Source organism: Hordeum vulgare, chromosome 7H, assembly GCF_904849725.1.
Source record: "Hordeum vulgare subsp. vulgare chromosome 7H, MorexV3_pseudomolecules_assembly, whole genome shotgun sequence".
NCBI lineage: Eukaryota > Viridiplantae > Streptophyta > Magnoliopsida > Poales > Poaceae > Hordeum > Hordeum vulgare.
Window position 1 is genome coordinate 558,575,371 of NC_058524.1, and position 27,830 is coordinate 558,603,200.

The 27,830-nt window shown below is 54.7% G+C and overlaps 1 protein-coding gene across 3 annotated transcripts; it reads right to left on the minus strand.

The window, feature by feature from the left end:
* Nucleotides 1–1,494: 1,494 nt before the first annotated feature.
* On the minus strand, nucleotides 1,495–25,321 carry LOC123412020 (F-box/FBD/LRR-repeat protein At5g22660-like). 3 transcript variants are annotated; one of them, XM_045104973.1, is made up of 6 exons: nucleotides 24,381–25,321; nucleotides 3,858–3,969; nucleotides 3,157–3,424; nucleotides 2,211–3,004; nucleotides 1,974–2,126; nucleotides 1,495–1,880 (listed from the first exon to the last, which is right to left on the minus strand). In XM_045104973.1, the coding sequence occupies exons 2-6, from the start codon at nucleotides 3,954–3,956 to the stop codon at nucleotides 1,698–1,700; spliced, it is 1,497 nt and encodes a 498-aa protein (XP_044960908.1). In that variant the 5' UTR covers nucleotides 3,957–3,969; nucleotides 24,381–25,321; the 3' UTR covers nucleotides 1,495–1,697. The 3 variants fall into 3 exon arrangements, with proteins under 3 accessions (XP_044960908.1, XP_044960907.1, XP_044960906.1); XM_045104972.1 differs by lacking the exon at nucleotides 24,381–25,321 and adding an exon at nucleotides 4,217–4,506 and having other exon boundaries at nucleotides 2,211–2,995; XM_045104971.1 differs by lacking the exon at nucleotides 24,381–25,321 and adding an exon at nucleotides 4,217–4,502.
* Between the last annotated feature and the right edge of the window lie 2,509 nt (nucleotides 25,322–27,830).

Genomic DNA, 27,830 nt, shown 5'->3' on the forward strand with positions numbered 1-27,830 from the left:
TCGCACGATGGCCTGGTTGGAAGTAGCGAAAGCACATGTTCTTAATCCACTTTGGAGTTGGTAGGCGAGGCTTTAAGGGCATCTCCAACGGTTTGTTGGTTAGCTTGTTGGTAAAATATGTCATGTCATCAGCCAACACCTTAACATACAACTACTCCAATGGGTTGTATCTAGTTTGTCCAATAAGATGTGAGGTAATAAATAAGGTGCTCTCTCATTCTACATTGGAGCTTGTGCAAGGGTGTTGGTTAATTTACATACAACCTTACTCTCTTTCCTCATTTATTGCAAGACACATCATCAAAAATCATATGTGTTAAAATTACCAACAACTATCTTATAACCATTGGAAATGCCCTAATGGATACTTCAATGGAGTTGCACGCAAAACCGACCGATGCAGCCAACGGGACACAACGGTGACCCATGGCACCACGCCTGGAGCCTCGGGTCCTGCGGGTGCCGCGAGCGATGAATGCGCGCCCAGGCCAAGCCTGTCCACGCCCCGGACGACCTACGCCCAGTTGCTTGAGTTATTGCGCGCGACCTCGCCACCAACAGCCGCAACAACATTGAAGAGGGGGTGGCCTGCCCAGGAGCGATGCAGAGTAACTCCAGAGGTGTTTCCAGAACCACCGACACCCCGCGTGAGGCGCACGGCGACCGACCAGGTAGAGGGGGAGGCGTGGCCAGACCCCGATCCAGATCCCAATCTGGCGCGTGGGGCGACCACCTAGAGGAAGGAGGGGAGGGGAAGCCCCAAAGCAGCGCCGACGGGACGTGGCCCGGGAGGGGGGGCGGCGAGCGCAAGAGCGAGAGCACGAAGGACCTTGATCTTGGTTCTTGGTCGATTGATATGTTTTTTTAGTCTAAACACACTTTACTTTATTACAAAAAACAAGGCACATAGTGATACAATTTAGGTACGAAGGATTAAGAAGACACACATGGCGTCCTAGAGAATGTCCTAAACCATGCTTAGTTAGCGAGGCTATGTTCCTCAATGTTTGATTCGCCTCCTTCCAAGATGAAGGGACATCTCAGGAACTGCCTCGACGTCTCTGACATTTCCATGACGATGCTTCCATACAGTCCTCCCGAGCCATTTTGAATATCAATAGGTTGATTATATGGCCTAGTGCGAGGCTGTAAATGTTCCATCGGCTCACCTTGTAGCTAAATCATGTCCCACCCTTTCTCATCCAAAGGCCCATAAGCCGTCAGCGCACACGATACTTACTCAGATTCCAAGACACTGGCAACGTGCATCTTACGACTCACATTATCTTGGAAATTATTTTTCCTAGATCTGCTCTATGACGCGAGAGGCGATCATGGCGGTTGGCAACTGCAGGAAAGCATCTGTCTGATGCGCAGCCAGCACAGGTTTGGCTTAACCACATTCCTCCAACTGTAAAACGAACACCCTGCAACCCTGCAGTTCAGTTAACATAATAAATCTCCCCAAAACAAAAACAAAAGCAACACATCATATGAGTTGTAGTGTTCATCGATCAACCTAGATAAATGGTAGCAAGCAAGTTTTCCACAAGTCGCGCAGCGGTAAATGTTAACAGGACCATGTAACACAACATTCAACAACCAAATGTCTAGCTGCATCGGGTCTCACACATGTCACAGCGAAAGCGGTATGCAAAGATGCATCCCATATGCAGACGAACGCTAGGTGCAGCACCCTAAGAGTACGTCTTGACGTTGATGTGCTTGACAGATCTTGCATTGGCAAGCAGTATAGCCTTCAACACGGGAAGTCTGTCCTCCTTTTCGGCGCAGTGGATCGTTATCTTCTTAAGGCGTTCGGCTTGGAATGATATCCCCTCAGCCGTTCGAAGCGGCTGCTTTTGCTCTTCACAGTCAAACTGAAATTTATATAAGAGTAAAACATGTTAATAGGAATTCCTGTCTTCAGCTAAGAAAATAGACAAGGACAAACACTGAGTGTCGTCAACCACCTTGAGCTTCAGATCAAGATTCTCAAGCATAGGAGAGTGCTTGAGGAAGCAAGCTAGAGGAGCACATTTGTTGGAAAGACACCATTCACCAAGAATGAGACTTGTCAGACTGATGAACATTAGGCGCCTTGAAGCCATTCTATCGAATGCAACCTTCACATATGTCAAACAAAATAAGAACAGATTCTAAAGAAACAAATATTTCAGACATGTATAAAAATTAAGAAGCACCCATACATGTCTCACTGGTGCTTGCAGTTCTATGCTCTTGGCGTTTGAAAGATCACATAGGATTACTGCTGATGTAGTTCGAACGATGTATTTTGGAGTGCACCTACATCGAGTGTCCTTGAAGCATAACGAGACCAGTTTGCGAGTACGGATCAGAAGATGATTTAAAACTAAGCAGTTTATTATTTCCAGAGTCTTCAATGAACTGGATGAAATCTCCAGAGTCTCCAATGAACTTGATGAAATCTCAGGACAACAAAGAGTGCTGTTTGCCAACTGCAGATTTTCCAAAGATGGGCACTCACGGCTGAGCTCATCAAAGACAGATGTGACTATTATAACATTAGTGAGCTTCATACTTCGCAGATATAGAGACCTAAAGTTGATAGCTTTAGGATCCAAGTAAAAAGCTTCCCATCTTGTATTTTCAGTGAAATCAATCGATTTAACTTTATGAACATTGATAGCATCATTGATCCAATACTTGGCTGCATCAATGGCAAAAGAGTGAAGGTGGAGTGTGTCCAATGTATTAGCATCACCCCGCCACTCAAACAAACCTTCAAACAAACCTTTTGCAAACTTGTTGAACTTTACTCTGTCCATATCGAAGTGATCAATATCGATATCAAGGCATGGCGCTGAAGTCCATAATGGGTGCGATCTTCGGAATAGCATGCTTGTGTGTACGACGTCCTGTGCTGGCATGAAGGACATGATATAATGGAGTATGCTCTCATGAAGGACGCTAATCCTGTCATTGTCATCACAGCAAGGCTTCTCTTCATTTCCTATAGGCACTTGATCAAACAAAAGGGTACATTAGACATGAATCACAAGTTTGCTATTAGCTGCATGAATGGTGAGACATGCAACTCCAAGAAAGAAATATCCTTTTTTAAATGCATTTGAAGGACCTAATGACAACAACTAAAATCATGAAGGGGCATACCTGTTGCTTTTGTATTACCACTAGATAGCACCCTCTGGAGGTTGCTCTGTACCTGAATGCTTTGACTCTGTCGATCACTAAAAATTCCTCGCAGAAGCGTCGCAGTTGAGGGTCCAAACATTTGATCATCTGATGGAATGTCCTCGAAATGATCATCTGATGAGATGTCCTCAAAATGATCATCTGATGATATATCCTCAAAATGATTATCTGATAAAATGTCCTCTAAATGATCCATTCTCTTATACAGCTTATAATTATAATCAACCTGAGAATAAAAACACACACCAAATCTTTTAGCTTTAAGTTTAAATAGACATTCCTTCAAAAACTCAAGGGAAAAGAACATTGAAAGAAATAAACCTTCCTCCCATCCTGTTAAATACAATACCAGTATTCACAAGGCATGCAGCAAACATACTAAATACTATGATTCACAAGACATGATGGAACCAAAGTTGACTGAAGAATGAGCTGTACTTATGGCGAGTACTTCCAAATATTTTTCGTATAAATGCAAAAGGCTTGCATATTGTTTCATTGGTATATAGGGTTGGTAAAAAACAATCAGCGCACACACTTTCAAGTTTGAACAGTAACACCCAAAATAGCCTAACAGCCGGAGGCACTCCTGTTCTAAGCTTTAACATACCAATCAGCATATCAAGATCCGTAAAAAGTCAATGAAATATGGAATATACCTCGTTAACAGCTACTACGAAAATCATACTCTCTAATCTGACAGCAACACTCAGAAGATCAGTCAATGTCTCGGGCTCGTCTGGTGACAGTACTTGCATCAGAACCTCTGATCTGTACAGATAACATTAAAAAGTAATGAGACATGTGATACATCTCACACACTTTCAAGTTTTAACAGTAACACCCAAAATAGCATAATAATATACTGTATATGATATGAGCCGAGTGAGCAACCCACCACCTCCACATAAATCTACATGCCCAGTAGCATGTAGGAATCAAGATTACAGAAATAGCAAACAACTAGCAAATCAATAGGACCGGGACCGGGACCGGGGGGGGATTAGAGACTGCTTACAGCACAGAGATACGAGACTCGCGAATTTCTTCCCTAATTTGGGACCTCCAGTTGTTGGCACCGCCAGCACCTCCTCCTCCATCGAAGACCTCCATACCAACCAGGTTTGAACAATGGCTTCCTTCCGGACTGGTGCCCAAAAAGGAGCTGGATGTGACTATTATATAGCAAGGTATGACAGCTATTGCTCCGTGCAAAGTTACAAATTTTATTGAGTACAGTTCACACTAGTTTGTCGCCTTTTCCTTAAAATCGGGATGTTCCAAATTTGGCTTCACGAGCGTTATTGCCGAGATGGCTGGCAAATCGTCTTCCTCCACTGAGCAGTAGACCCCACATATTAGATATTGAGAAGAAAAAAATGGAAACCTCTGTTTTTCTCCCACCCCCAACCCAGTCTGCTTCTGTTTGTTCCCGGTGTTCCTAGCTTGACATGGATGCCATGTCACACAAAACCACCTAACAGGAAATGAGGTGGCAAAATACTTGACATGAATGCCACACCACATCAAACCATGCACAAATACTTCTCTGGGATATAATCAGAAAGGGTTCATATAATCATATCTGAGGGTGCACATTAGATGGTTTTGGAATCTGTGGCGCAAATTAAACCGAGACAATAATAGTTGAGGTACCAAAGTAGACTTTTCCTTAGGGTTTCCATCTTAAAATTTGAAGGTTAAACCCTACAACTATTTAGTTACCACTACTCTTTTACTTTTTACTTAATTATAAAAACTTCTATCTGATGCTTTATTTCATAGAGATCATATCGATGATTATAAAGGTTAGCTGAAAAGTAATATTCAAATTCACCTCCCTATATTTGTCATCATCCCACCATGCCCATTGACCAAGAAGCACTAACCTAAGGGAAATGACCGATACATGCCCCTATTAAATGACTTGCTAAGACCACTTAAGCTCTTCCAAAACACTAAAAAGTAGAAATATAGAGCGGAAACATTGCATTTGCTTACACTCATGATTATCTCCATGGACAATTGTTTAGAAAAGAAGATTCTTGAATCATGTAATGGTTACAGTGAAACAAAGGGAATGCCCAAGTATTTTAACTATTGTCTCGATTGTGGTGCCTATCCTGAGCATATAGATCATCTCCAGTGACAAAATAAGGGTGAGCTGCAGTACCATAGGCAATCAAAGTGAACCCAGTGGTAAGTTTCCCACTACTAGTGGATAGTGTTAGCTTGACATTGTGTCGGTGAATACTCGCAACATATGCCATGGGTAGGCTAAAGTAGGTGAGAACCGAAGTGGCAACGAAGGGCGCTGGGGGCGAGGTTGGTACTAGCATGGAACGCACGATGTACCCAGGTTCAGGGCTCTTTCGTAGAGATAATACCCCTAGTCCTGCCGGAGTGTATGATGTATATTGATGGGATTACAAGGTTGCTCCTGGAGTTGTATTGCGGAGGAGGAGGAAGGGAGCAGCCGGCTCGTCTCTGCCTCTCCTATGTAGTTGGTGTGTGTGTGTGTGTTCTGTTGACCGACCCTCTGCATGGAGGGGGGCCAGGGGGTTTTATAGACGAACCCCCGGCCTACAATATGAATAAAGGGTACAAGAGTGGGACCCGGCTAGCAGCCTCGCTGGCTGGCAAGGGGGGCCCACGAGGGTCTTGTCTTGTCGCTTGAGGGGCCCGCCGGCTGCGAGGTCCCGCCTGGCTGTGGGACCCGTCGGCTAGCCAATGGGGCTCTCGCGTAAGGTTGACGTAGGACACGTATGGTACGTCCGGCGTCGTCCAGCGGGATTCGTCATGGGTAGACGGTACGGCCGCCTCCACTGTTCCCACGCCGAGTGCAGTAATGGAGTGGGAGTTTGACGACCGACACTGTGTTGGGTGATGGATCAGAGCCGGGGGAGGTTAGCGGTGTGGCCGCCGACGCTGGTACCCGTCGTGCACTCCGATCCAGTACCTTTGCTGACGCGTAGCCACCTTTAATCGTAGGGTCTCGTCATGACCTACGATCTGATGTGACTTGAGATCCCCGACCGGCTAAACCGGTTGGCAAGCCGGCTTGGGCACGGCCGCCTCGTTCCTAGCTGGCTGGCTTGGCCTAGGCGGCCAGGAAGAGGTAGCCGTCTCGCTTGTAGCCGACAGGTGCTGCCTGACCGGCCAGAGAGTTGGCCGTCTCACCCCCTAGCCGATAGGTGTTGCCTAGCCGGCCAGAGGACTTGGGCCTTGCAGAATGGTTCTTGGTCATTCCTTTGGGGCCGGATATAAAGGAGCAGGCTCGCTGAGCCTACCCCGGGGTTATCCCCCCGACAGTAGTCCCCGAAGCTGGAGAGGCCCGCCGCCTGCTTGCGGGTGGTCTCACCGGCTTGATATTTTGTCATTGTATTCCTGCCGCCACCTGCAGCAGGGGTCGCCGGCTCGGAAGCCGGCTGGCTTCGAATCGACGCCTCGGCTTCGTCGTAAGTTGCGCAAATCGCGCCACGTGCCAAGCCCGGCCTAATGTGATGATGGTTTTTACTGGTGAAGGGACCGGGCCTGGGCCCTGGGTCCTGCCACGACGCCCCCTCGGCCGCCGCGCGGAGGATCCTCTGCGGATTTATTCCGTGGCGGTTGGGTTTCGGGAAGCGTTACCGTCCGTAATACACGGGATTAGTGGGGCTCCGCGCGCACCGGATCCCCTCCGCACGACCCTTCGTGGGGTTTAAATGGGACGCGGGGGTACCGAGGAGGCCATTCGCCCCCTTCTCGCCCCGCATCGACGCCCTCTTCCTCCCTGAGCCCAGAGAGAAAGAGCCCGTCTACCTTCGTCTTCTTCTTCTCCGTCGCCGTCGCGCCACCAGCCTTCCCGAGCATCCGTCGCTCGCAGTCATGGCGAGCGACTCTTCCTTGAAGAAGACCTCGTCTCATGAAGCTTGGCTCGGCAGTGAGATTTGCGACGGTCGCATCGAGGCGCTTCGCCACCGCCAAATGCTGCCCCCGGCCTCTCAGGTGTCGGTGCGGATCCCCGGCGCCGAGACAGCTCCAACACCAGAAGATGGAGAGATCGTCGTGTTCGACGAGCACTTCTACAGGGGCTTCGGGCTCCTGGCAAGCACCTTCTTCTCCAACTGGCTCATCTTCTTCGGCCTGCAGCCGCACCACCTGGCGCCGAACGCCATCCTTCAGTTGTCGGCCTTCGTTATCCTGTGCGAGAGCTTCCTGGGGATCGAGCCTCGCCTCGATCTTTGGCAAAGCTTGTTCTTCTTCAAGCAGCAGTCCAAGAAGATGGACAAGGCTGAGCTGGAAAAGCTCATCGGGCCTCGCCCGATGACGCCGTGCGGAGCCGCACTGGTGCATCATCGCTCGAAGTCCGGCTTCCCCCAGATGCCGCTGCAGGAGTCCATCAAGAAGTGGCAAAGAGGCTTCTTCTATGTGAAGAACGCCAACCCCGCACACGACGCCCTCAACATGCCCCCATTCAACATCGATCCTCCGACGAAGTTGAACTGGGGGCGAAGTACCCGAAGCCGATTCCCGAGGTGGCGCAGATCGGCGCCCACCTCAACGTCTTGCAGGATCGCGGCCTCCTCGGCCGCGACCTGCTTACCACCATGGTCACCCGCAGGATCCTGCCTCTGCAGAGGCGGCCCCATCTGGTCTGCCAGATGAGTGGCCGGTATGACCCCTGCCGGACCTCCACCAAGAGCTTCACCGCCAGCGCGGTGGCACGGGGGGTGAACCAGATTTCCACCGCCCGTATGGACGACAGTGGGAACTGGGCATGGGGGATGGCCCCCTACAGCAGGTCCTGTCCGCCTCCGGTGGTAAGCATTTTTCGTTGCATCTGTTCTGGCTGTTTTTCTTGTGGTCGGCCGTCTTTTTGAGCTGGCCGCCAACTCCTTCGCGCAGGTGTTCGAGAAGTTGCAGGCACTCAACCCGCCTGCCCCCGACGTGGTAACGTCTGACGCCTCGGAGATCGAGGACGAGGGCATGATCGAGTCCCGTTCTGCCTCCTCCGAAGGTTCGGAGGATGCGCTGGAGTCGGAGGGGACGGAGCCGTCTGGTGAGCATCTGAGGCCCTCCATTGTAGATTGGACAGATGATGATGAGACTCCCTCCTCCCTATCTGATGGAGCCTTCGAGGAAGACTCCGACGGGGTGGAGGAGGTCACCAGTCCGCCCCTGACGCGCGGACGGCGCCATAAGGCCGAGGCGACCGGTCTTGACGAGGCGGCCCGGAAGAAAGGCAAGGGTGCCATAGCTTCCAGGCCGGCTCCCAAGTGAGCCGCGACGGGTCCTCCCGCCGGAGCACAAGCAGGCGGCGCTAAGAAGCGTCGTGCTGGTGGCGGCAGGAGGCATGTGCCCATCGTCGCGGGGTAAGGGCTCCCCTTTTGCTCTTTTTACTTTGTCTTGCGTGAAGTTTTGTTCCTCAAAGCGTCGCTTGACAGAGAGGCGGAAGACGTGGAGGAAGACACCGCCTCCGCCGCCGAGCGAGCCGGCTGGGCAGCGGCTGACGCTGCCCGGAAGGAGCTCGAGGAGCAGTCCACCCGCCGCTGGGATGCGGACGCGGGGAAGACGGCCGAGGGCCAGTCTCGGCCCAGCCGGGTCGAGAAGCCGGCGGAGGAGCGTACGAAGGCTAGACATGACCCCTCCATGCGTGCTCGCGTGGAGGAGCCAGCTAGCGAGGCGGCCCCGAGGCGCGCCCCGAGGACCGAGGAGGCCCAACCGTCCGAGCCGGACGTCTCTACACCGGTGGATCTCGAGGTGATCCCTGATTCACCGAAGGCCAAGGCGGCTGCCGACGCGCCGGAACTGAACCTGGACGCGCCAGACGTGGCCCAGGATGCGCCAGGGGTGAACATGGATGCGTCGGATGCGGCCTATCCACCTCCTGCTGAGGAGACGGCGCCGGCTGGGGCGTCGGCGGAGCCGGCCGGCATGCCAGCGCCTCGAGACGACACCATTGTCGTCTCCAACCGTGGCCCGGCTACTCCAGGAGCCGGCCCCAGAGCCGGGAGCCGGCCCATGAAGGCTTGGTGAGCGGCCAATCTGGAGCGCCAGAAGCTGCCCGCAGGCACCGTGCTCCACGGTGTCCCAGAGCTGGTATCGCTGTTTGCCAGCAGCCGGTACAAGGTGGACCAGGCGGCCCGCGTGGTGGGCAGCGATCTGGAGCGTCTGGAGGAGCGCACCAGGGTAAGTGTCTCGTCTCTGTCTTCGATTTTTTCTTCGTCTTGAATCAATGGGGACGCGCCAGCGCACCCACTGGGTGTAGCCCCCGAGAGTCGGGCCGGCCGATCATCAGGCGGGCCAAATCTCTGAGCTTCTTCTCTTGCTTTGCTTTTTTAGTGGGGGCGCGCTAGCGCACCCACTGGATGTAGCCCTCGAGAATAGGGTTGGTTATGATTTAACCAAGCCGAATCTTACTTTTGCTTCTTCATTGCTTGTAGGATCTTTATGATGCCCAGGTGCAAGCCTACAACACGTTGCGGGCTCAAAACCAGGCGGCTGATGGCCAGATCGCCGAACTTGAGGCCCGGCTGGGCGAGGCCGCCGTGGAGCGGGACGCCCTGCGCGAGGCGGACGACCGGCTCCAGCAGCAACTGACTCTTCTCCAGGCGGAGAAGGAGCTCGAGGCGGCCCGCTAGGCTGAGCGGGAGCAGTTGCGCGCCTCCCTGCAGGAGAAGGACGGCTCCCATACTGCCGACGTGAAGCGTCTTGAGACGCTTCATCTCGAGGAGATGAAGCTCAAGGACGCTGCCTTGAAGGAGAAGGAGGAAGCCCTGACCCAGAAGCAGGCGCAGATGGCCAAGGCCCTGGACACGGCGGCGGCCCTCCAGGATGAAGTCACCCGCCTCACCCAAGCGAGCAAGGTGCGGGAGCTTGAGGCCCTGGAGGGCGCCCATGAGACTGATAGCCACTTCGACCGTGAGTCTTCTTTTGTTTTGTCTTGAATTTCCTTCTTTGCCGCCTCCTCTTCTTATTTTTCTTTGCGCCGCCTCCCCTATCTCAAGTCTCTTCCCTGAGACACGGGACGCAGCCGACACGGTCGTCGAGGTGAGCCGTGAGGAGCGCCGCGCGGCTGGGCAGGAGGTAGACGTTACCTCCGGCTGGAGCGTGGAGGAGATCGGGGTGGTGGACCTCAGAGCCCGCCTGCGTGTCCTGGGCGAGTCCGTGGCTCGGCTCCAGGTCGCAGGCTCGTCGATGGTGAAGGCTCTGTGGCCTGACGGCGTGGAGCCAGCGTCGATGAGTCGGCTCTCCCGCTGGCTTGCGGCTGGCGAAGACCGTCTTGACGCCTGGCGTGCTTCGGTCGCGCGTGCTGGAGCCTACATGGCCCTGCGCTTGGCCAAGTCCTGGTACCAAAACCTGGACTTGGGCAAGCTCGTCGCTCAGCGCGACGGCTCGGAGGTGGAGCTGTAGGCCGTGGAGGAGGAGCTGCGCGTGAGGGCCAGCGACATCGCCTCGTACGCCGCCTGGGATGAGCTCAACTTGGAGCGGGGTGAAGGCGGCAATGTGATCCCTGAGGATCTGCATGGCCTTCAGCCCTATGACGCCGATGGCAGCTCCGACGAGGCGGCCCATGAAGTGGAGAACGCCGCCTCCAGCGGCGAGGCGTATGCCGACTCCGACGCGGACGGAGCCGGAAGCCCTCGCGGAGGAGACGGCGCCACCGCCTCGGGAACAGCCGGCGATGGTGAAGCCACCACTTCAGGAGTAGCAGCCGGGACGACAGACGAGGCCGCCGCCCCTTAGCCGATCCTGTTTTTCTTTTCGTTGTCTGCAATTATTTTGTCAGTCCAACAGTTCCATCCACTGGGGGGTGTAATGAACCTCGGCCGTGGGCCAATGCTTTTGAATGTATGGATTCGGCATTATATTCGTATTGCCATGCGTGTTGTTTTATATCTTCATCTTTTGATTCCTGCTTGACTTCTTTTTCTCCAACTCCTCTACCCCCCCAAGTTTCCACCCCGCCAGCCAGACAGCCGGGAGCCGGTCTGTGACTGGGTCGAGGTTTCTGACTTTAAGAATATAGGACTTAGATTTTTCGAAGTCATCAAGACTTAAAGATTCAAACATAAATCAGCAGAGACCGGCTAGAATGAGATCGTAAAATAGATCGAGCCAACCCGAGCTGGTAACCTTTTTGTAGTCAAACTTTCCATGTATCCGGCCTTACCTGGCGTCGCCTCGCTAGCCGGACAGCCGGGAGCCGGTCTGTAGCTGTTACGAGGTGACCAGGGATCGGTCCGGCGTACACTATGTGTTTTTCTACAACATAAGGAAGTCGTCCGGGCGGCTAGCGAGCCACCGAGCTTATTAGAGTCGGCAAGGGACTCACAGAGTGAGCACTCTAAGTATGAATCTAAAAAGAAGCATATGGCATGCCCTTTTCATTGCATTCATTAGAAATCCCTGAAGAGGGAGAAAGATACATATGTGCATGCTCTTTCCGTGTTTGATACTTGCCTTCTAGCAATAGAACGGGCGAAGCAACGCCGCGTTCCATGGACGCTCCGTCTCCTGGCCGGAGTCGTCCTCTTGCGCTTCCTTGGCTTCTGGGCATCGATCAACTAGTATGCGTTGTTGCGCAATGCCCTACTGATGATGAAGGGTCCCTCCCATGGGGATGAGAGCTTGTGTTGGCCGACGGTGCGCTGGATTCGTTTGAGCACCAAGTCTCCCTTTCTGAAAGAAAGAGGCTTGATCTTCTTGCTGTGGTAGTATCTCAGCTTCTGTTGATAGATGGCCGTCCGGCTCAAGGCTAGGTCCCTTGCTTCCTCAAGGAGATCAACACCGTCTTCTCTTGCCTCCTTCGCCTCCGTTTCCGTGTACAGGGTGACCCAAGGCGAGTCGAACTCGATATCCGTACGGATGATGGCCTCGGACCCGTATACCAGAAAGAACAGAGTGAAGCCGGTTGACCGGTTAGGCGTGGTGCGGAGACTCCACAATACAGCTGGCAGTTCTTCGATCCAGCAATCGGCTGACCTGACAAGTGCCACCAGTCTTGGCTTGATGCCGGCCAGGATTAGGCCGTTGGCCCTCTCCACCTGGCCATTGGACTGGGGATGTGCCACTGACGCCAAGTCGAGCCGGATGCCTACCTTGGAGCAGTAGAGCGCCAAAGCGCCCTTGGCGAAGTTAGTGTCATTGTCGGTGATGATGTTGTGGGGGACGCCGTATCGAACAGAGATGTTCGTGATGAACTTGACAGCCGTGGGGCCATCAAGCTTCTTGATGGGCCTAGCCTCGATCCACTTGGTAAATTTGTCGACGGCCACCAAGAGGAGAGTCATGCCACCGCGAGCCGTCTTGAAAGGCCCCACCATGTCCAACCCCCAGACGGCGAAAGACCATGACAAGGGGATGGTTTTGAGGGCCGAAGGCGGCATGTGGCTCTGCGTGCCAAAGAATTGGCAGCCCTCGCATTTGTTGACCATGTCCACGGCCTCCTCGAGGGCCGTGGGCCAGTAGAAACCGTGGCGGAATGCCTTGGCCACCAGGGTTCTAGAGGCGGCATGATGCCCGCACTCCCCCTGGTGAATGTCTCTGAGGATCTCCTGTCCCTTTTCTGATTCGACGCAGCGCTGGAACACGCCAGTCATGCTACGCTGAACCAGCTCGCGATTGATGATGGCGTAGGCTGCAGATCTGCGCTGGATCTGTCTCGCCTCCGCCTCTTCTTGAGGAAGTTCGCCGCGAAGGAGGAAGGCTAGGATGGGTTGAGCCCATGACGGAGCCGACACAAGGGTTGGCTCCGTCTCGACCTGACTGTCAGGGGCTTCTGCAGCCCCCACTGGGTGTCGAGACGACAGGATTCGAAGCAGGGCGGAGCCGGATTTGTTGTTCTTGCCGGCGAAGTAGTCGTAGCCGGCGAAGTGGTTGTAGCCGGTGCCGGCATTGGAGTCGGCAGGGCCAGCGTAGTCGGCACAGGAGTTGTGGCCGGTGTAGCTGGTGAAGCCGACGGCGCTTGCACCGAAGAATCGGCCGGCACGAAAATTGATGCCGACTCTGGAGACGGCCTGATAGACGGCTTGTGCAGCTGCTCGAGGGAGACGCCGGCTGGGATAGCCTGTCTCGTGGAGCCAATCTTGGCCAATGTATCGGCCGCCTCGTTTTCCGCCCTGGGAACGTGGTGTAACTCGCAACCCTCGAAGGGGCCGCTGAGCTGCTGGATGAGGAAGCGGTAGCTTGGCATGTTGGCGTCCCTGGCGTCCCATTCGCCAGAAACTTGCTGCACCACAAGGTCTGAGTCGCCGAAGTAGATGAGCCGCCGGATGCCAATCTCCTTGGCGAGCCGAAGGCCGTGAGCGAGTGCTTCGTACTCGGCGACGTTGTTGGAGGCGGCGAAGTGGATCTGGAGAGCATACTTGAGCTGGTCTCCTTTCGGAGACGTCAAGACGATGCCGGCTCCCAGACCAGACCGCATCTTCGAGCCGTCGAAGTGCATCCGCCTATGCGTGGAGTCTGGAGGTGGTGGCTCAAACCGGGTTTCAGCCCAGTCGACCAGGAAGTCGGCCACCACCTGAGATTTGATGGCGGTGCGAGGCTCGTAGCGGATATCGTGGTCCGCCATGGCGATGGACCACTTGGCGATCCTGCCAGTTGCATCACGGTTGCCCATGATTTCTGAAAGTGGAGCAGTGCTCACCACGGTGATAGCATGCTCTTGGAAGTATTGCTTCAACTTCTTTGCAGCAAGGTAAACACCATAACACATTTTTTGATAGTGGAGATAGTTTTGCTTTGAGGCGGACAAGACCTCGCTGAGGTAGTAGATAGGGCGTTGCACTAACAGTACCTTGCCCTCCTTGCGTTCAACTACCAGCACTACGCTAACCACGCGAGTGGTCGCTGCGATGTATATGAGTATGGTTCCCTTTCAGCCGGCGCTGCCAAGATTGGCAAGCTCGAGATGACCCGCTTGAGGTCGCGGAAGGCCTCGTCCGCCTGGTCATTCCACTCGAATTTCGTCGTCTTCTTCATGAGCTGGTAGAGTGAAAGGGCCTTCTCGCCGAGCCGGCTGACGAACCGGCTAAGGGATGCCATGCAGCCGGCGAACTTCTGGACGTCTAGGATCCGAGCCGGCTTCACCATCCGCTCGATGGTGCCGATCTTCTCGGGGTTCGCCTCGATGCCACGAGCGGACACGAAGAACCCCAAGAGCTTGCCGCCTGGAACCCCAAAGTCGCAATTCTCCGGGTTGAGCCGGATCTTGTACTCGCGCAGGTTGGCGAACGTCTCCCGCAAGTCGTCGAGGAGGCTGAAGTGCTGCTTCGTCTTGACGACGATGTCATCCACATAGACGTGGATGTTTCTGCCAATCTGTGGTAGTAGGCACTGCTGCATGCAGCGTTGGAATGTCGCACCAGCGTTTTTCAGACCGAACGTCATAGTGGTGTAGTAGTAGGCCCCGAAGGGTGTGATGAAGGAGGTCTACAGGCGATCAGCTGGATCCAGCTTGATTTGATGGTAGCTTGAATAGGCATCCAGAAATGACAGCATTTCGCAGCCTGCAGTGGAGTCGATCACTTGATCTATCCTAGGCAACGCGAAAGGGTCTTTCGGACAGGCCTTATTCAGGCTCGTGAAGTCGATACACATTCGCCATGTATTGTTTTTCTTCAGCACCAGGACTGGATTAGCTAACCAGTCCGGGTGGAAAACCTCCATGACGAAGCCGGCTGCAAGGAGCCGGGTAATCTCTTCTCCAATTGTGCGCCGCTTCCCCTCGGCGAAGCGGCGCAAAGGTTGTTTTACCGGCTTTGCATCCGGTCGCACGTGAAGTTTGTGCTCGGCGTACTTCCTCGGAACACCCGGCATGTCTTTGGGGGACCATGCAAAGATGTCCCGATTCTCACGGAGGAAGTCGACGAGCTCGCCTTCCTATTTGGGGCTGAGGCCAGCCCCGATGGTGACGCACTGCTTGGGGTTTGCAGGGTCGAGTGGCACCTGCTTGGTTTCCTTAATCGGCTTGAAGGAGCCTTCGCCGGCCGACTGGGACGGAAGAGAAGGGATCGCCGGCTGCTCGGTAGCCTGAGCCACGAGCCGGTCGATCTGTCTCTTCTCCTCGGCAATCACCATGGCGTCCGCCAGGCGGCTGCTGTCCTGTGCACACTCGAGCGACTTCTTGTAGTCGCCAGCAATGGTGATGATGCCCTTTGGACCCGGCATCTTCATCTTCAGGTAGGCATAGTGGGGGATAGCCATGAACTTGGCCAGAGCCGGTCTGCCCAACAGCGCGTGATACGGGCTGCTGAGGTCCACTACCTCGAACCATATGGACTCGCGGCGGAAGTGAGCCTTGTCGCCGAAGAGGATGTCCAGCTGGATTTTGCCAACAGGCGAGCAGGACTGCCCCGGCACGATGCCGTGGAAGACAGTGTTGGTCGGCAGGACGTCATTCTCCTTAAGCCCGAGCTTGCGGAGAGTGTCGAGGTAGAGGATGTTGATGCTGCTGCCGCCGTCGACCAGCACCTGGGAGAACCGGCGGGTGAGCCTCTTGGAGGCAAAGGTGGGGTCGAGGACGAGCGCGTATGAGCCCGGGTTGGGCATCACCGCAGGATGGTCGACCCGGCTCCATGTGATGGGCTTTTCAGACCAATGCATGTATTGGGGAAGACCAATGCATGTATTGGGGAACCGGGGGGACCGTAGCATTCACCTCACGCCGTCGCTGGCGCAGGCTATGCTTGTCGTCGCCTTCAATGGTGAAGACAACGAATGCTCCGTCTTGATGGGGGTAGTCGTCGTGGAGGCGGCCGTCGTCGCGAGGCGGCGGCGGTGGAGCCGGAGCAGGACCAGGAGCCGGGGCTTGAGGCGCAGCCTGTGCACCTGGGGCAGCCGGCAGACCCTCCCCTTGCGACAACCGTCGTGCAAAGCTGCACTGTCGAAGGGTGTGGGTAGAAGGTTGTGCCCCATAGTGTATCTTGCAGGGGGCGTCAAGCAGCTGCTCGAAAGTCTGCTTGGGCAACCAGTTGCTCCTGTTGGGCCGCTTCCGTTGAGAGCCGGCTTGAGAAGCCGACGCTTCACCCTCCACGCTGGCCACCAACTTGTTGTTGGAGTGCGAATCTAGCTGATCCGCCTTGCGCTTGTTGTTGTTCTGGCCGCCTCGATTGTCACCAGCCGGCTTGGGAGTAGCCGGCGTGGGGACAGCCTTGTCCGAGGCGGTCACCTTGACTCGCATCGCGGAGTCGGCCATGGCGTACTTGTCCGCCTTGGCCATGAGCACTGCCAAAGAGGTGGGCTCGGAGCACATGAGCTTATGCTTGAGGAGAGTGCCGTCTCGGCAGCCGTCGATGAAGTATTGGGTGGCCTGTACCTCATGCACTCCCTCGCAGGAGTTGCGAAGCTCCGTCCAGCGAGTGACGTAGTCGTGAAGGGGTTCGTCGGGCCTTTGGACGCACATGGCCAGCTCGCGAGGCCGGCCAGGGCGCTTGTAGGTGCCAGTGAAGTTGCGGACGAACGCCTCCTCAAAGTCCACCCATGAGTTGACGCTGTCGGCTGGAAGGCTGTTAAGCCAAGTCCGAGCCGAGCCGGCCAACATGAGTGGCACGTAGCGGACTGCTACGCGTTTGTTGCCCCTGGCAATGCCAACGGCGGTGGTGTAGTCGATCAGCCAGTCCTCTAGCTTAGCGGTGCCGTTGTACTTGGGAGTATCCCGAGGCAAGGTGAAGCCTCCGGGAAACGGCTCCCCTCAGATCCGGGGCCCGAAGCAGGCTCGACCGATGGGGCCGTCCTCCTCCAGGAGGGCTGACTGGGCCAGGGCGTTGAGACGCCTGCGGACGTCCTGGTCGCCCTGGGGAACGCGAGCGTCGATCCGAGCTGCGATCGGAAGGACACCTTGCGAACCGGTGGCATGGGTCCTCCCCGGACGAGGAACCTCATGCACCGAGTCGCTCTCGTCGCCTCCGCGACGCCGGCTCGAAGTATGCTCGCTCTGGCGCTGGGAGCGCCTGTCTTGGCTTCCCTCGCCCTTCCGGCCGAAAGTGCGATGCGAGGAAGATCCCTCCGCGTGCTGAAGACCGCTAGGGTTGCGACGCACTCCGAGTTGGGTCCCGGAGACTCTGATTGGGCTTGACCGGGGTCAAGCCGTGTCTGCTGCTCGTTGGCGGCGTCAAGGAGATCCTTGACCCGCTTCTCCTGGAAGGCGCGCTCCTCGCCCTCCAAGCTTGGCATTTCTTCCATGGCCGCCTGTGCCGCCCACAAGTTGGCTGCAGGAGTCTCGTAGACGGGCTGTTTGCCACCTAGAATCTCGGCAATGAACCGGCCGCAGCCGCGGACCGAACCAAGCCGGCTAGGGGCCTCGGAAACCGGAGTGAGGCCGTATGCGGAGTTATACTCGCGTTGCGTGGCCTCCATCCGGCGCTTTGCCGAAGCGATGGCGGTGCCCTCCTCCAAGATCTGCTTGCGAGCCTCCTTCAGCAAGGCTCGTGCGTCGTTAGGGTTTGTGGAAGCGGCGATGGGCGTCTTCAGGATGGTAAGCGCAGCCTAAAGAGTGTCAGCGGTGACAGCAGCAGGGTCAGCAGCGTCTGCCGACGCTTTGCCCGGAGCCGTGCTGGTACCGACGCCGATGACCATCACCTCCACGACGTTGGAGACGGTGGCGACATGGTATGGGGTGAAGAACCCCACAGACGGCCGAGGGCCGTCGAAGACGAGTACGTTGTTGGGGTACACGTTGTGCGTAGGCGTCTCGGCGATAGAGAGCCTAGTGAAGCTGGCGCACAGTGCCTCAACATCGAAGTCCTCGCCGAAGTAGCGAGGACCATCGTCGAGGCGCAGGTCGCTAAAGAGAACGTTGAGGTTCTACATAGCAGCGACAACGACCCTAGGAGGCGCCTCGTCATCGGACTCCTCGTTCGAATCCGCATGGTGGACCGGGACGTCGATCATCATCGGTGTCGCCTCATCGAAGGCGGGCTCCACGGGCATGCAAATCGGTCCGGACGCGATGCATCCGGTGGTGTAGGTGCGGGGCCCCGCCCAGCACGTAGAGCCAGCCGATGCCGCGATCGGCCCCACGGTGGGCTCCAAATGCCGGTGAATACTCACAACATATGCCATGGGTAGGCTAAAGTAGGTGAGAACCGAAGTGGCAACGAAGGGCGCTGGGGGCGAGGTTGGTACTAGCATGGAACGCACGATGTACCCAGGTTCAGGGCTCCGTAGAGATAATACCCCTAGTCCTGCCGGAGTGTATGATGTATATGGATGGGATTACAAGGTTGCTCCTGTAGCTGTATTGCGGAGGAGGAAGAAGGGAGCAACCGGCTCGTCTCTGCCTCTCCTATGTAGTTGGTGTGCGTGTGTGTGTGTGTGTTCTGTTGACCGACCCTCTACACGGAGGGGGGCGGGGGGGTTTATAGACGAACCCCCCGGCCTACAATATGAATAAAGGGTACAAGAGTGGGACCCGGCTGACAGCCTCGCTCGCTGGCAAGGGGGCCCACGAGGGTCTTGTCTTGTCGCTTGAGGGGCCCGCCGACTGCGAGGTCCCGTCTGGCTGTGGGACCCGCCGGCTAGCCAATGGGGCTCTCGCGTAAGGTTGACGCAGGACACGTATGGTACGTCCGGCGTCGTCCAACAGGATTCGTCATGGGTAGACGGTACGGCCGCCTCCACTGTTCCCACGCCGAGTGCAGTAATGGAGTGGGAGTTTGACGGCCGACACTGTGCTGGGTGATGGATCAGAGCCGGGGGAGGTCAGCGGCGTGGCCGCCGACGCTGGGACCCGTCGTGCACTCCGATCCAGTACCTTTGCTGACGCGTAGCCACCTTTAATCGTAGGGTCTCGTCATGACCTACGATCTGATGTGACTTGAGATCCCCGGCCGGCTAGCCCGCTTGGCTAGCCGGCTTGGGCACGGCCGCCTCGTTCCTAGCCGGCTGCTTGGCCTAGGCGGCCAGGAAGAGGTAGTCGTCTCGCTTCTAGCCGGCAGGTGCTGCCTGGCTGGCCAGAGAGTTGGCCGTCTCGCCCCCTAGCCGGTAGGTGTTGCCTAGCCGGTCAGAGGACTTGGGCCTTGCAAAATGGTTCTTGGTCATTCCTTTGGGGTCGGAGATAAAGGAGCAGGCTCATTGAGCCTACCCTGGGGTTATCCCCCCGGCACATTGTGAGATCAGGCATGGCCTACGTTTGTATGGTCCCGTAAGCATACCTTGAGGCATGCAGCCATGCACACTGGAAAGATCCTCGACCGACTTAGTATATACGCTTACCCTGGTGTTAGTTAAATGCAGCAGTTCATATACTCATGTAGTAGTGGACGGTGATAGGTGGGAGCCAAGAGCTCTTCTCAGATCAAGCCCAACCTGCATCCATGAGGTTGACTTTTAGAGCAAGTTGGTGAGACTCTACACAAGTTGGTTTCCAGTATGTGGGTTAATGATTGTGCGACAGTTCCAACACTAAACAATATATTGTTTGTACTTTGTACTACAGAATCGCCATATCACTACAAACAGGAGCCAAACACTCATGGATACAAGTCCTATTAGCTACAAGACTTTACCTACATACCTACATTTTATCATTTATAGTGATGTTTGGGCAGGTGTGTGGGTATCAGGTCAGCCACATATACCAGTCATACTTCTCTCCTGTCAAAAAGTTAGGAAGTTATTTACACATGTCTGGCAAGCTGATATATCTACCCATCAACATTTCCTTAATGACAATGGTACCCTGAAACACTGTGAGCTAAAATGGCACGGTACAATTCCATGTGCTTGCTTACAATGTATTGCAAGGCATAAGAAGCGGCGATAAAAGTTCCACTGGCCGAACTTGAAGAATCAATTTGACGGTTGTCTGCAAAACGGTTTATGTGCCATTGTTTAGGCGGCCGCAAGCCGGGTGCCCACCGATTGCTCGCTTGGGAGCCGGGCAGGAGCTCGCCGGCAGCTTGCCCCGCCCTCTTGCGTCCGCCTCGCTTCCGGCGGAGCCGCGGCCGGCTCGGCGAAGCCATCTCCTCGGCATGCTGGCATCATCCTCCATAGCCTCCGGGTTCTCCATGGCGGCTACATCGCGTGACGCCGGCGACTCAGCATCGTCATCAGACCAACCCAGCAGCACAGACTTAAAAAACTCACCAGCCGACCTCGGACTCCTCGGGCTCCACTGCGTCGCCTCCCGACGCTTTGCCTCCAGCACGGGTCGTCTCCCTCGGCTCCACCTCGTCGGCGTCCTCGATTTCCTCGGCATTTGACTCCGGCAAGTCGTCTCCCGCTTGTCGTAGATTTGCAACCGGGAAAACAACTGTCGCCACAAACGGCATCCGGCGTCAGGCGCGAAAGAATGGCGTGAATAACAGAAAAAAGGAAAGCTAATATGCCACTCATCACCGGAGCCGGATGCTGCCGATCGTAGGGGGCCTTGCCCCATTGCCATTCCCCTTCGTCCATCTGGGCAGCGGAGATCAGGTTCACCCGCCTCGCCACATGCACCGGCCTCAGCTCCTTCGTGGAGAGCCGGCACGGGTCGCGCCGGCCGCCCATCTGTCAGATGAGGTGCGAACGGTGCTGCAGTGGTTGTACCCGACGCGCCACCATGGTGATGAGGAGATCCACACCCGTGAGGCCTTCCTTCTGGGCCAACTGGGCCAGCCGGGTGCAAATCTGGTCCACCTCATCGATCGGATGTGGCAGGGCCGACTTCTAGTTCTGCATGGCGACTGGAGGTGTGTTGATGAAGTCAGGCAGGTTGATGAGGTCGCGGGCCGGATCGACGTTCTTCACATAGAAGAACCCCTTCTGTCAGCTCTTCACCGAGTCCTGCAGAGGAAGCTTCAGGAAGCCGGCTCCCGTTCAGTGGTAGACGAGTGCCGCCCCGCAGGCGGTCATCTCCTTCACATTGGTGGTCTTGTTCACCACCGTCAACTGCTTGAAGAAGAAGAGCCGGCGCTAGAGGTCCAGGCGCGTCTCGATCCCCAAGTAGCCCTCGCACAAGGCGACGAAGGCGGCCAGCTGCAAGACGGCGTTGGTGCTGAGGTGGTGGGGCCGCAAGCCGAAGTGCGTGAGGATCTGGCGGAAGAAGATGCTCGCCGGCAGGCCGAACCCTCGAGCGAAGTGCTCCGCGAACACCACCACCTCGTCATCGCGGGGGCCGGGGCGTATTCCGCCCCCGCGACGCGCACGGCCACAAGCTCTGCCGATGGCAGCTTGCGGCGATGGCGGAGGCATTCGATGTACACCTTGTCGACATTGATGCCGTCCCAGGCGCCCTTGGTCGTCATCGGACTTGGTGGCGGCTCGGCGCGCGGGGCTGAAGACGAGAGAGGCCAGCAGGTCGTGGCAGGCGTCGACAGCAAATGGCGATACGGCGGGCACGCAACCGGCGTTTTTCTCTCTCTCTGCATGGGACGGGAAGCGACGGGGAAGACAAGGGACGGGGGCAGGGGAGCGAATGGCTCCCTCAGCCCCTCCTCCTGCCCATTTAAACCCCACGCGGGGTAGTGGGGAAGGGGATCCGACGCGCATGATCCCCACTACCCCCACGCCGCATGGGCGTCATTATTGCACGTCAGGAGCGCCAACCGTCGGCCCCGGTCCGCAGAAGATTTGCGCACGTGGGCCGAGGCCGCGATCAAGCGGGCCCCACCCCACGGCCCGGTCTTGTCACCCGCGTGGCATGTCAGGCCCCGGCCTGCAGCACACCAGACGTGGCGTCCTTTCTCTGCACGTCGGAGAACCCGAGGCGGCCCACCCAACGATGGCCGGCTATGATCCAGGCCGCTTACGGCTAGCGAGCAATTCGACTACGATGCCGCGAGCCCGAGGGCGAAGGATCCAAGCCGACGAGGTCCGCCGCTCCGAGCCGGCGGGCCTCCTCTGCTTCGGGGACTACTGACGGGGAGATAATCCCGGGGTAGGCAAATTCAAACACTTCCCGATCCTCCTTCAAAAAACAAACAAAGGGCGGACTTTTCTCCCAGAAGGCCGGTTGCCTCTGGCCGGCTAGGGCGGAGCCGCTCTACATCCGGCTCGGCTACGCCCCGCCAGCCGGCGGGTTAGCCCTAGTCACATCACCCTGACAAACGCGTCAGGGACACATCATCAAAGGCGTTGCTACGGCGGCCCAGGTACCGCTGACCTGACCACGCATGGCTACAGTGGAGGCAGTCCTACCACTGACCATCACCGACTGCGACCAATCGAGGCGGCACAATGGCGGCACGCCCCCATCTACTCCATTACCTGCCCCGACACGACTACAGTGCAGTCGGCCGTACCGCTGACTGCAGCCGGCTGCCGCAAGATGACGCCACAAAGTGTGGCCTGTGTTGCCGCATGATGAGCACGCACCAATAGCAGCGAATGGCCGGCAGGCCCCGGCTCCCGACAGGACCCTACAGCCGGCGGGCCCCACACGCAACAAGACTCCTCAACCGATGGGCCCCCTGGCCGGCTAGAGAGGCTGCCAGCCGGGTCCCCCCGGTACCCTTTATACTTATTGCAAGCCAGGGGTTGGCCTATAAAAACCCCTAGTACCACCCCATGCAATGGGTCGGCTGATCACATGTGCACACACCTTTACAGGAGAGGTAGAGAAGGCTACCAGCTTCTTCCTCCTCCGTCGCACAGCTGAAGGAACAACATTGTAATCTCATCTGGTTCATCAACCAAACTAGCAGGACTAGGAGTGTTAACTCCCACGGAGGGCCCCGAACCTGGGTACATCGTGTGTCTCGCACCGCTTGTCCCCGATCCCGTTTCCGGAGCCCGCCCGCGTCCTTACGGCCCCAACCACTTTCGAATAGCCACCCCATGGCATCTGTCGTGAGGAAACGACAACAGTACTGCAATGGCAATTGTGGTCCTGCATGTGGAAGATCTAGCACCCGATGGTGGCGCAGCCATGGTTGGTGGTCGTCAACGAGCACCTCCCTCCTCACGGCGCTTCATGTCACAATGTACTAGGAGCAAGCGGGCTTGGCACCCTGCCTCTAGTATTGGTATACCCAAGCTCGGGTCAACAGGGTGCGCATTGCAGCTTGGGTCCCACGGCAAGTAGGCTTGTGGTGAGGGTGTGGGTAGTATTGTTTATAAGGCGGCAAGGCGGCCTAAGGCAAGCACCACCCGCTCTGACACACGGCAGGTAGGTTTGCTGTGAGGAACTAACTGACAAGATCTAAAACACTTCTCACACAACTAACAGTAATCGAAGGGATTTTGATGTGGGGAAAACACATAACTCCTATCGGTAGTATGGGGTTCCTGGGTTCCCTCTTTCTACACTGCAGCTGTAGAAGAGAAGCAGTTCCCGTTAACCACGGCATCTGAAAAACATAAAATCATATATAGTCACACTCTTGGGCAACGTTTCATAACAGTCTAACCAGCTCATTTAAAGATTACAAATTTAGGTTTCTTGAGATTTTGGTTACTCACAAAATATGAACTGGTTAAATTATTTTCACAATGAACATAACATGTATGGTTCAGTAACCAAAAATACTATAGACTTCACCCAAGAAAAATATATTTCAATTTGCCACGGAAAGCGGCAAACACACCTTCGGTTCTTTTTGCAAGGCCATGTTTGCATACAATTTCTCAAGCTTCTCAACCCTACTCTTTGTCTCATACTACCTCTGTCCCGATTTAACTGACGCCAGTTGTATACAAATTTGTACTAGCTTAGCTCTCCCTCCGCATCACTTAATTCGGGACGGAGGGAGTACATGTTTCGGCTAAATATCATCTCACCGATGGACTATCTTTGAATGCATCATAAGGATCCCAATTCCCAAGTAAACACAGAGAAAAAAGTACTCCCTCCGTCTCAAAAAATCTGTCTTAGGTTTGTCTAGAAATGGATGTATCAAAATACTAAAACGTGACTAGATACATTCATATCTAGACAAATCTAAGACAAGAATTTTGGGACGGAGGGAGTATCTAGAAAAATAAAGTTCAGCGGTAGAGGAAAAACAGAGATAAACTTCTACTAATTGTACTTTGAAAGGATGAGTTCGACGATGGACAAATCTAAGTAATCCAGAGCGAACTATCACTACCCTAAATTGTTTAGCACATCACACTAATGGCCTGTTACTTAGGCTTGACAAATGAGAACCCCCACTAACTCATCAAACTCCCACATCGCTTCCTGTACCATGCTGTTTCATCCAAAAATCAAAGAACACAAGTGTGGAAGTGCGATAAAGATCAGAACTGATAAAATCAGGAATGGGATCCTTTACCATGGAGGGAGGTTGTCGACGTAGCTGACAAGCATCTTATCTTGAGCTTGGAGTGGATGTCTCTGCGCAGACCGTGATCCAGCTCAAGGAGAGTGTCGGAGATGCTCCGTTGGCATGCCAAGCATCCCGTCCACCTCCTCAATCATCGCCGCCGCCTTCGTCAGAAGCAATGGCACCACACTCGCAGCACATGTCAAGAAGAGAGGTGCCGACCTTGACGTCTTCCTCCAGACCATGCCCTTGCATCAAGGCCTATTTCAAGAAGCAAACGGCAAGGGCGGTGGATAATCCCGACTCTGTCATGCCGCACCTCGCGCATCTCCCTGAAGCAGTACAGGGCCAGCGCCGCGAGAGTCTAGTGGACACGTATCCGTCCACCATCGAGTTCCGCGTGACGATGTCCCTGGCCGGCATTCCGTCGAACACCCTCTCAGCGTCCCCGACGATGCTGAGACAGTGTTTAGCCTGGCGTAGAACGCGATTAGAGAGTTATGCTGAGACTGGTATTTGGCGGCGAGGCCATCGTCGAGGGCGCCTCGACGCGCGCAGCACTTGAGGAGAACGGGGAAGGTGAAGCGGTCAGGCGCGGGACGGCGGCGAGAGCGCTGCCCGGGAGGCCCGCGTCAGCGAAGCCCGGGATCACGGCGTTGTGGAGGAACGCTTCCCGCCTCCCGGCATCCGCGAGAGCCTCCAGCGCGGCGTCCAGGCGGTTGCATGGGATAGGACCAGTGTCCTGCGACGGCCGGTCGTTGCGGCCGAACTCCCGTGGAGGGAGAGGGCGACGGGGTCGAGCTCCCGTGGAGAGATAGAGATACGGGAATGGGTGCGGAGGGCGGAGAGGCGGGAGCTCGCCGTCGACCAGGAAGACGGCGGCGGCGCTCAACCTAGTTCGTCGGGAGCGCGGGTGACGACGGGGCCAATCCAAGGGACTGGGCTTTGATATGCCACTTTTTTCGAGGGGCTAAATCGCAAAACAACATGACGGACGAACGACGGGAAAGTTAGACGAGCGAAACTCAGATACTTTCCTCCGCTGGACGTGGCACGACCTAAGAGCATCTCCAACCGACGTGCTATACAAACGCCGCGTCGTAAAAAAAGGCAGTTTTAGCACGCGCGCAACGCGGCGGGCAGCTACAGTGGGCGCGCAAAAACGGCGCGCGCCATTTTCAGTTCAGCGCGCTGGCCGAAACGCAATCTCGCGTCCCTTATTTACTGCGCCGGCTCCCGCGCGCGCGACTCTCCCGCGCTCGCTCCTGCTCTCTCCCGCGCTCGCTCCTGCTCTCTTCCGCGCTCCCGCGCTTGCTCCTCCGCTCTTGCGCGCTCGCTCCCCCATCCGGCCACGCCGCCGCCGCTCGCGCGCTCGCTCCCCCATCCGGCCGCGCCGCCGCCGCTTGTGCCCTCGGCGACCGTTCAGCGCTTCCCGGCCTATCCCCGGACGCCGTCGCCGTCCGCGCCCGCCGACAACCGTTCAGGCGCTTCCCGGGCCTCCCCGCGCCACCGCGCTTCCGCGCCACCCCCTCCTAGTCCGGCCGGCCCTCGTGCGCCTCCGACGTCCGAGGAACAGCGCCCGAAAGCTCGCTGCCACGCCGCGCCCGCAAGGTATTCGACAAAACACCTACAAGGTGTATATGTGGTTTGTGCGTGCTGTGCGCGCTGCATTTTTGGGCACTGCTGGAGCGGCGCGCGCGCGCTGCATTATAGCGCGGCTGTTGGAGCCAGCGCTTATCTCCGCGCTAAACCAGCCGAAGCGCGCGCAGCAAACGCATTTTTTGGGCGCGGCGCGAAGCGCGTGTGTTGGAGATGCTCTAAGATCATCACACACAATATTATTATTTTTCTTGCGAAAAAGATTATCACACGTAATCAGTACAAATACTAAGCTTCAACTCAAACCAACCAATGATTGAATGATGGAGCCAACTAGGCAGCCGCGTCGCACCCACGTATTCCCGTGCGACAGCTGCTATATGCATGCATAGACACTCGCAAAAAAAGGACCTACAAACTGCATGCACATCATCACATGCATCTTTTTGCGATATGTCTTGCCATGCACCGGCTAATTCATCATCTCTCCAATATACATGCATGCAATGATGTCATCAATTTTTTTTTATGTTTGAAATTTTAAAAAAATTATCTACAAAACCATCAATAAATCGATGATCCGTTTTCATTATTGACTTTCTCGCGACGAGTTCTTCGAAATTAGATCCCATGTCGACATGTTCCGTCAACTATTTTTTTCTGACCATAGTTGTCACATTTTTTGACTCACTTACCATATTATTAACCACTTACTTGCCTGAGAAAAATAACTTAATTGACACTTTTTAATGTTATTTCGCACAAAGCTCGTTGGTGCTTTTAAATCAAATTGTCATAGTTTTTTGTGTGTGTCATTTTAATGCTACCTAGTTACCATGTAGTCTCATAAAGCTTGTCAATGCTTATAAATCCAATAGCTACAATTGTTTTTTATGTGCTTTTTATTTTTAATGCTACCTAGTTGTCTCATAAAGCTTGTCAATGCTCCAGTTGCCCCAACTTTTTTGATGTGCTTGTCATTTTTAATGCTATCTAGTTGTCTCATAAAGCTTGTCAATGCTTTATAAAATCCACTTGGCACAAATGCTTTGTTGTGCTTGCCATTTTAATTCTACCTAATGGATAGTTATTTCCTAAAGATTATAATTGGTCATAAAAACTAGTTGCCTCATTATTTTATTGTGCTTGCCATTTAATTCCACAAAGTGTCCGGTTATTTTATAAAGATTGTCACTGGTTAAAAAAACTAGTTACCATATTATTTTGTTGTGCTTACCATTTAGTTCTACAGAGTGTCCAATTATTTCATAACGATTGTCGTTACATGCAAAAGCTAGTTACCGCATTATTTTGTTGCGCTTGCCATTTAATTCTACAGAGTGTCCGATTATTTCATAAAGTTTGTCATTGATTATAAAAACAAGTTACCACATTATTTTGCTGCCCTTGTCATTTAATTCTATAGTGTCCGGTTATTTCATAAAAATTGTTGAACAATTGTTGCCAGGATGTTTTGTCGTTGCTTGTCTAGTTGATTGTTGGTTTAGTTTTACTAAATTACCATGTTATTTTCATAAAGCATGCCGAGTGTATGTTCTGCACCGTCACACGGGAAAACACACTAATGACTAATGAGTACGTGTCCTTTTATATATTTTGTAAGGATAAAAAGACTAAAAAAGCAACTTGGTCTTGGTTAGATTATATCAGTAATACAAATTTCTAGATAATTTTTGAATTAAGAGACAAAAAATTAGTTACATTACTATCCAATAATAACTATTGTAGTATCATGTATAGGGATACTATACCTGATTATGTATTGTAGCAGTATATGACAAAATGTAAAAAAGCAATGAGTGCCCTAGTAAGGAGAAACGCATGGAAACGTCTGGCTAC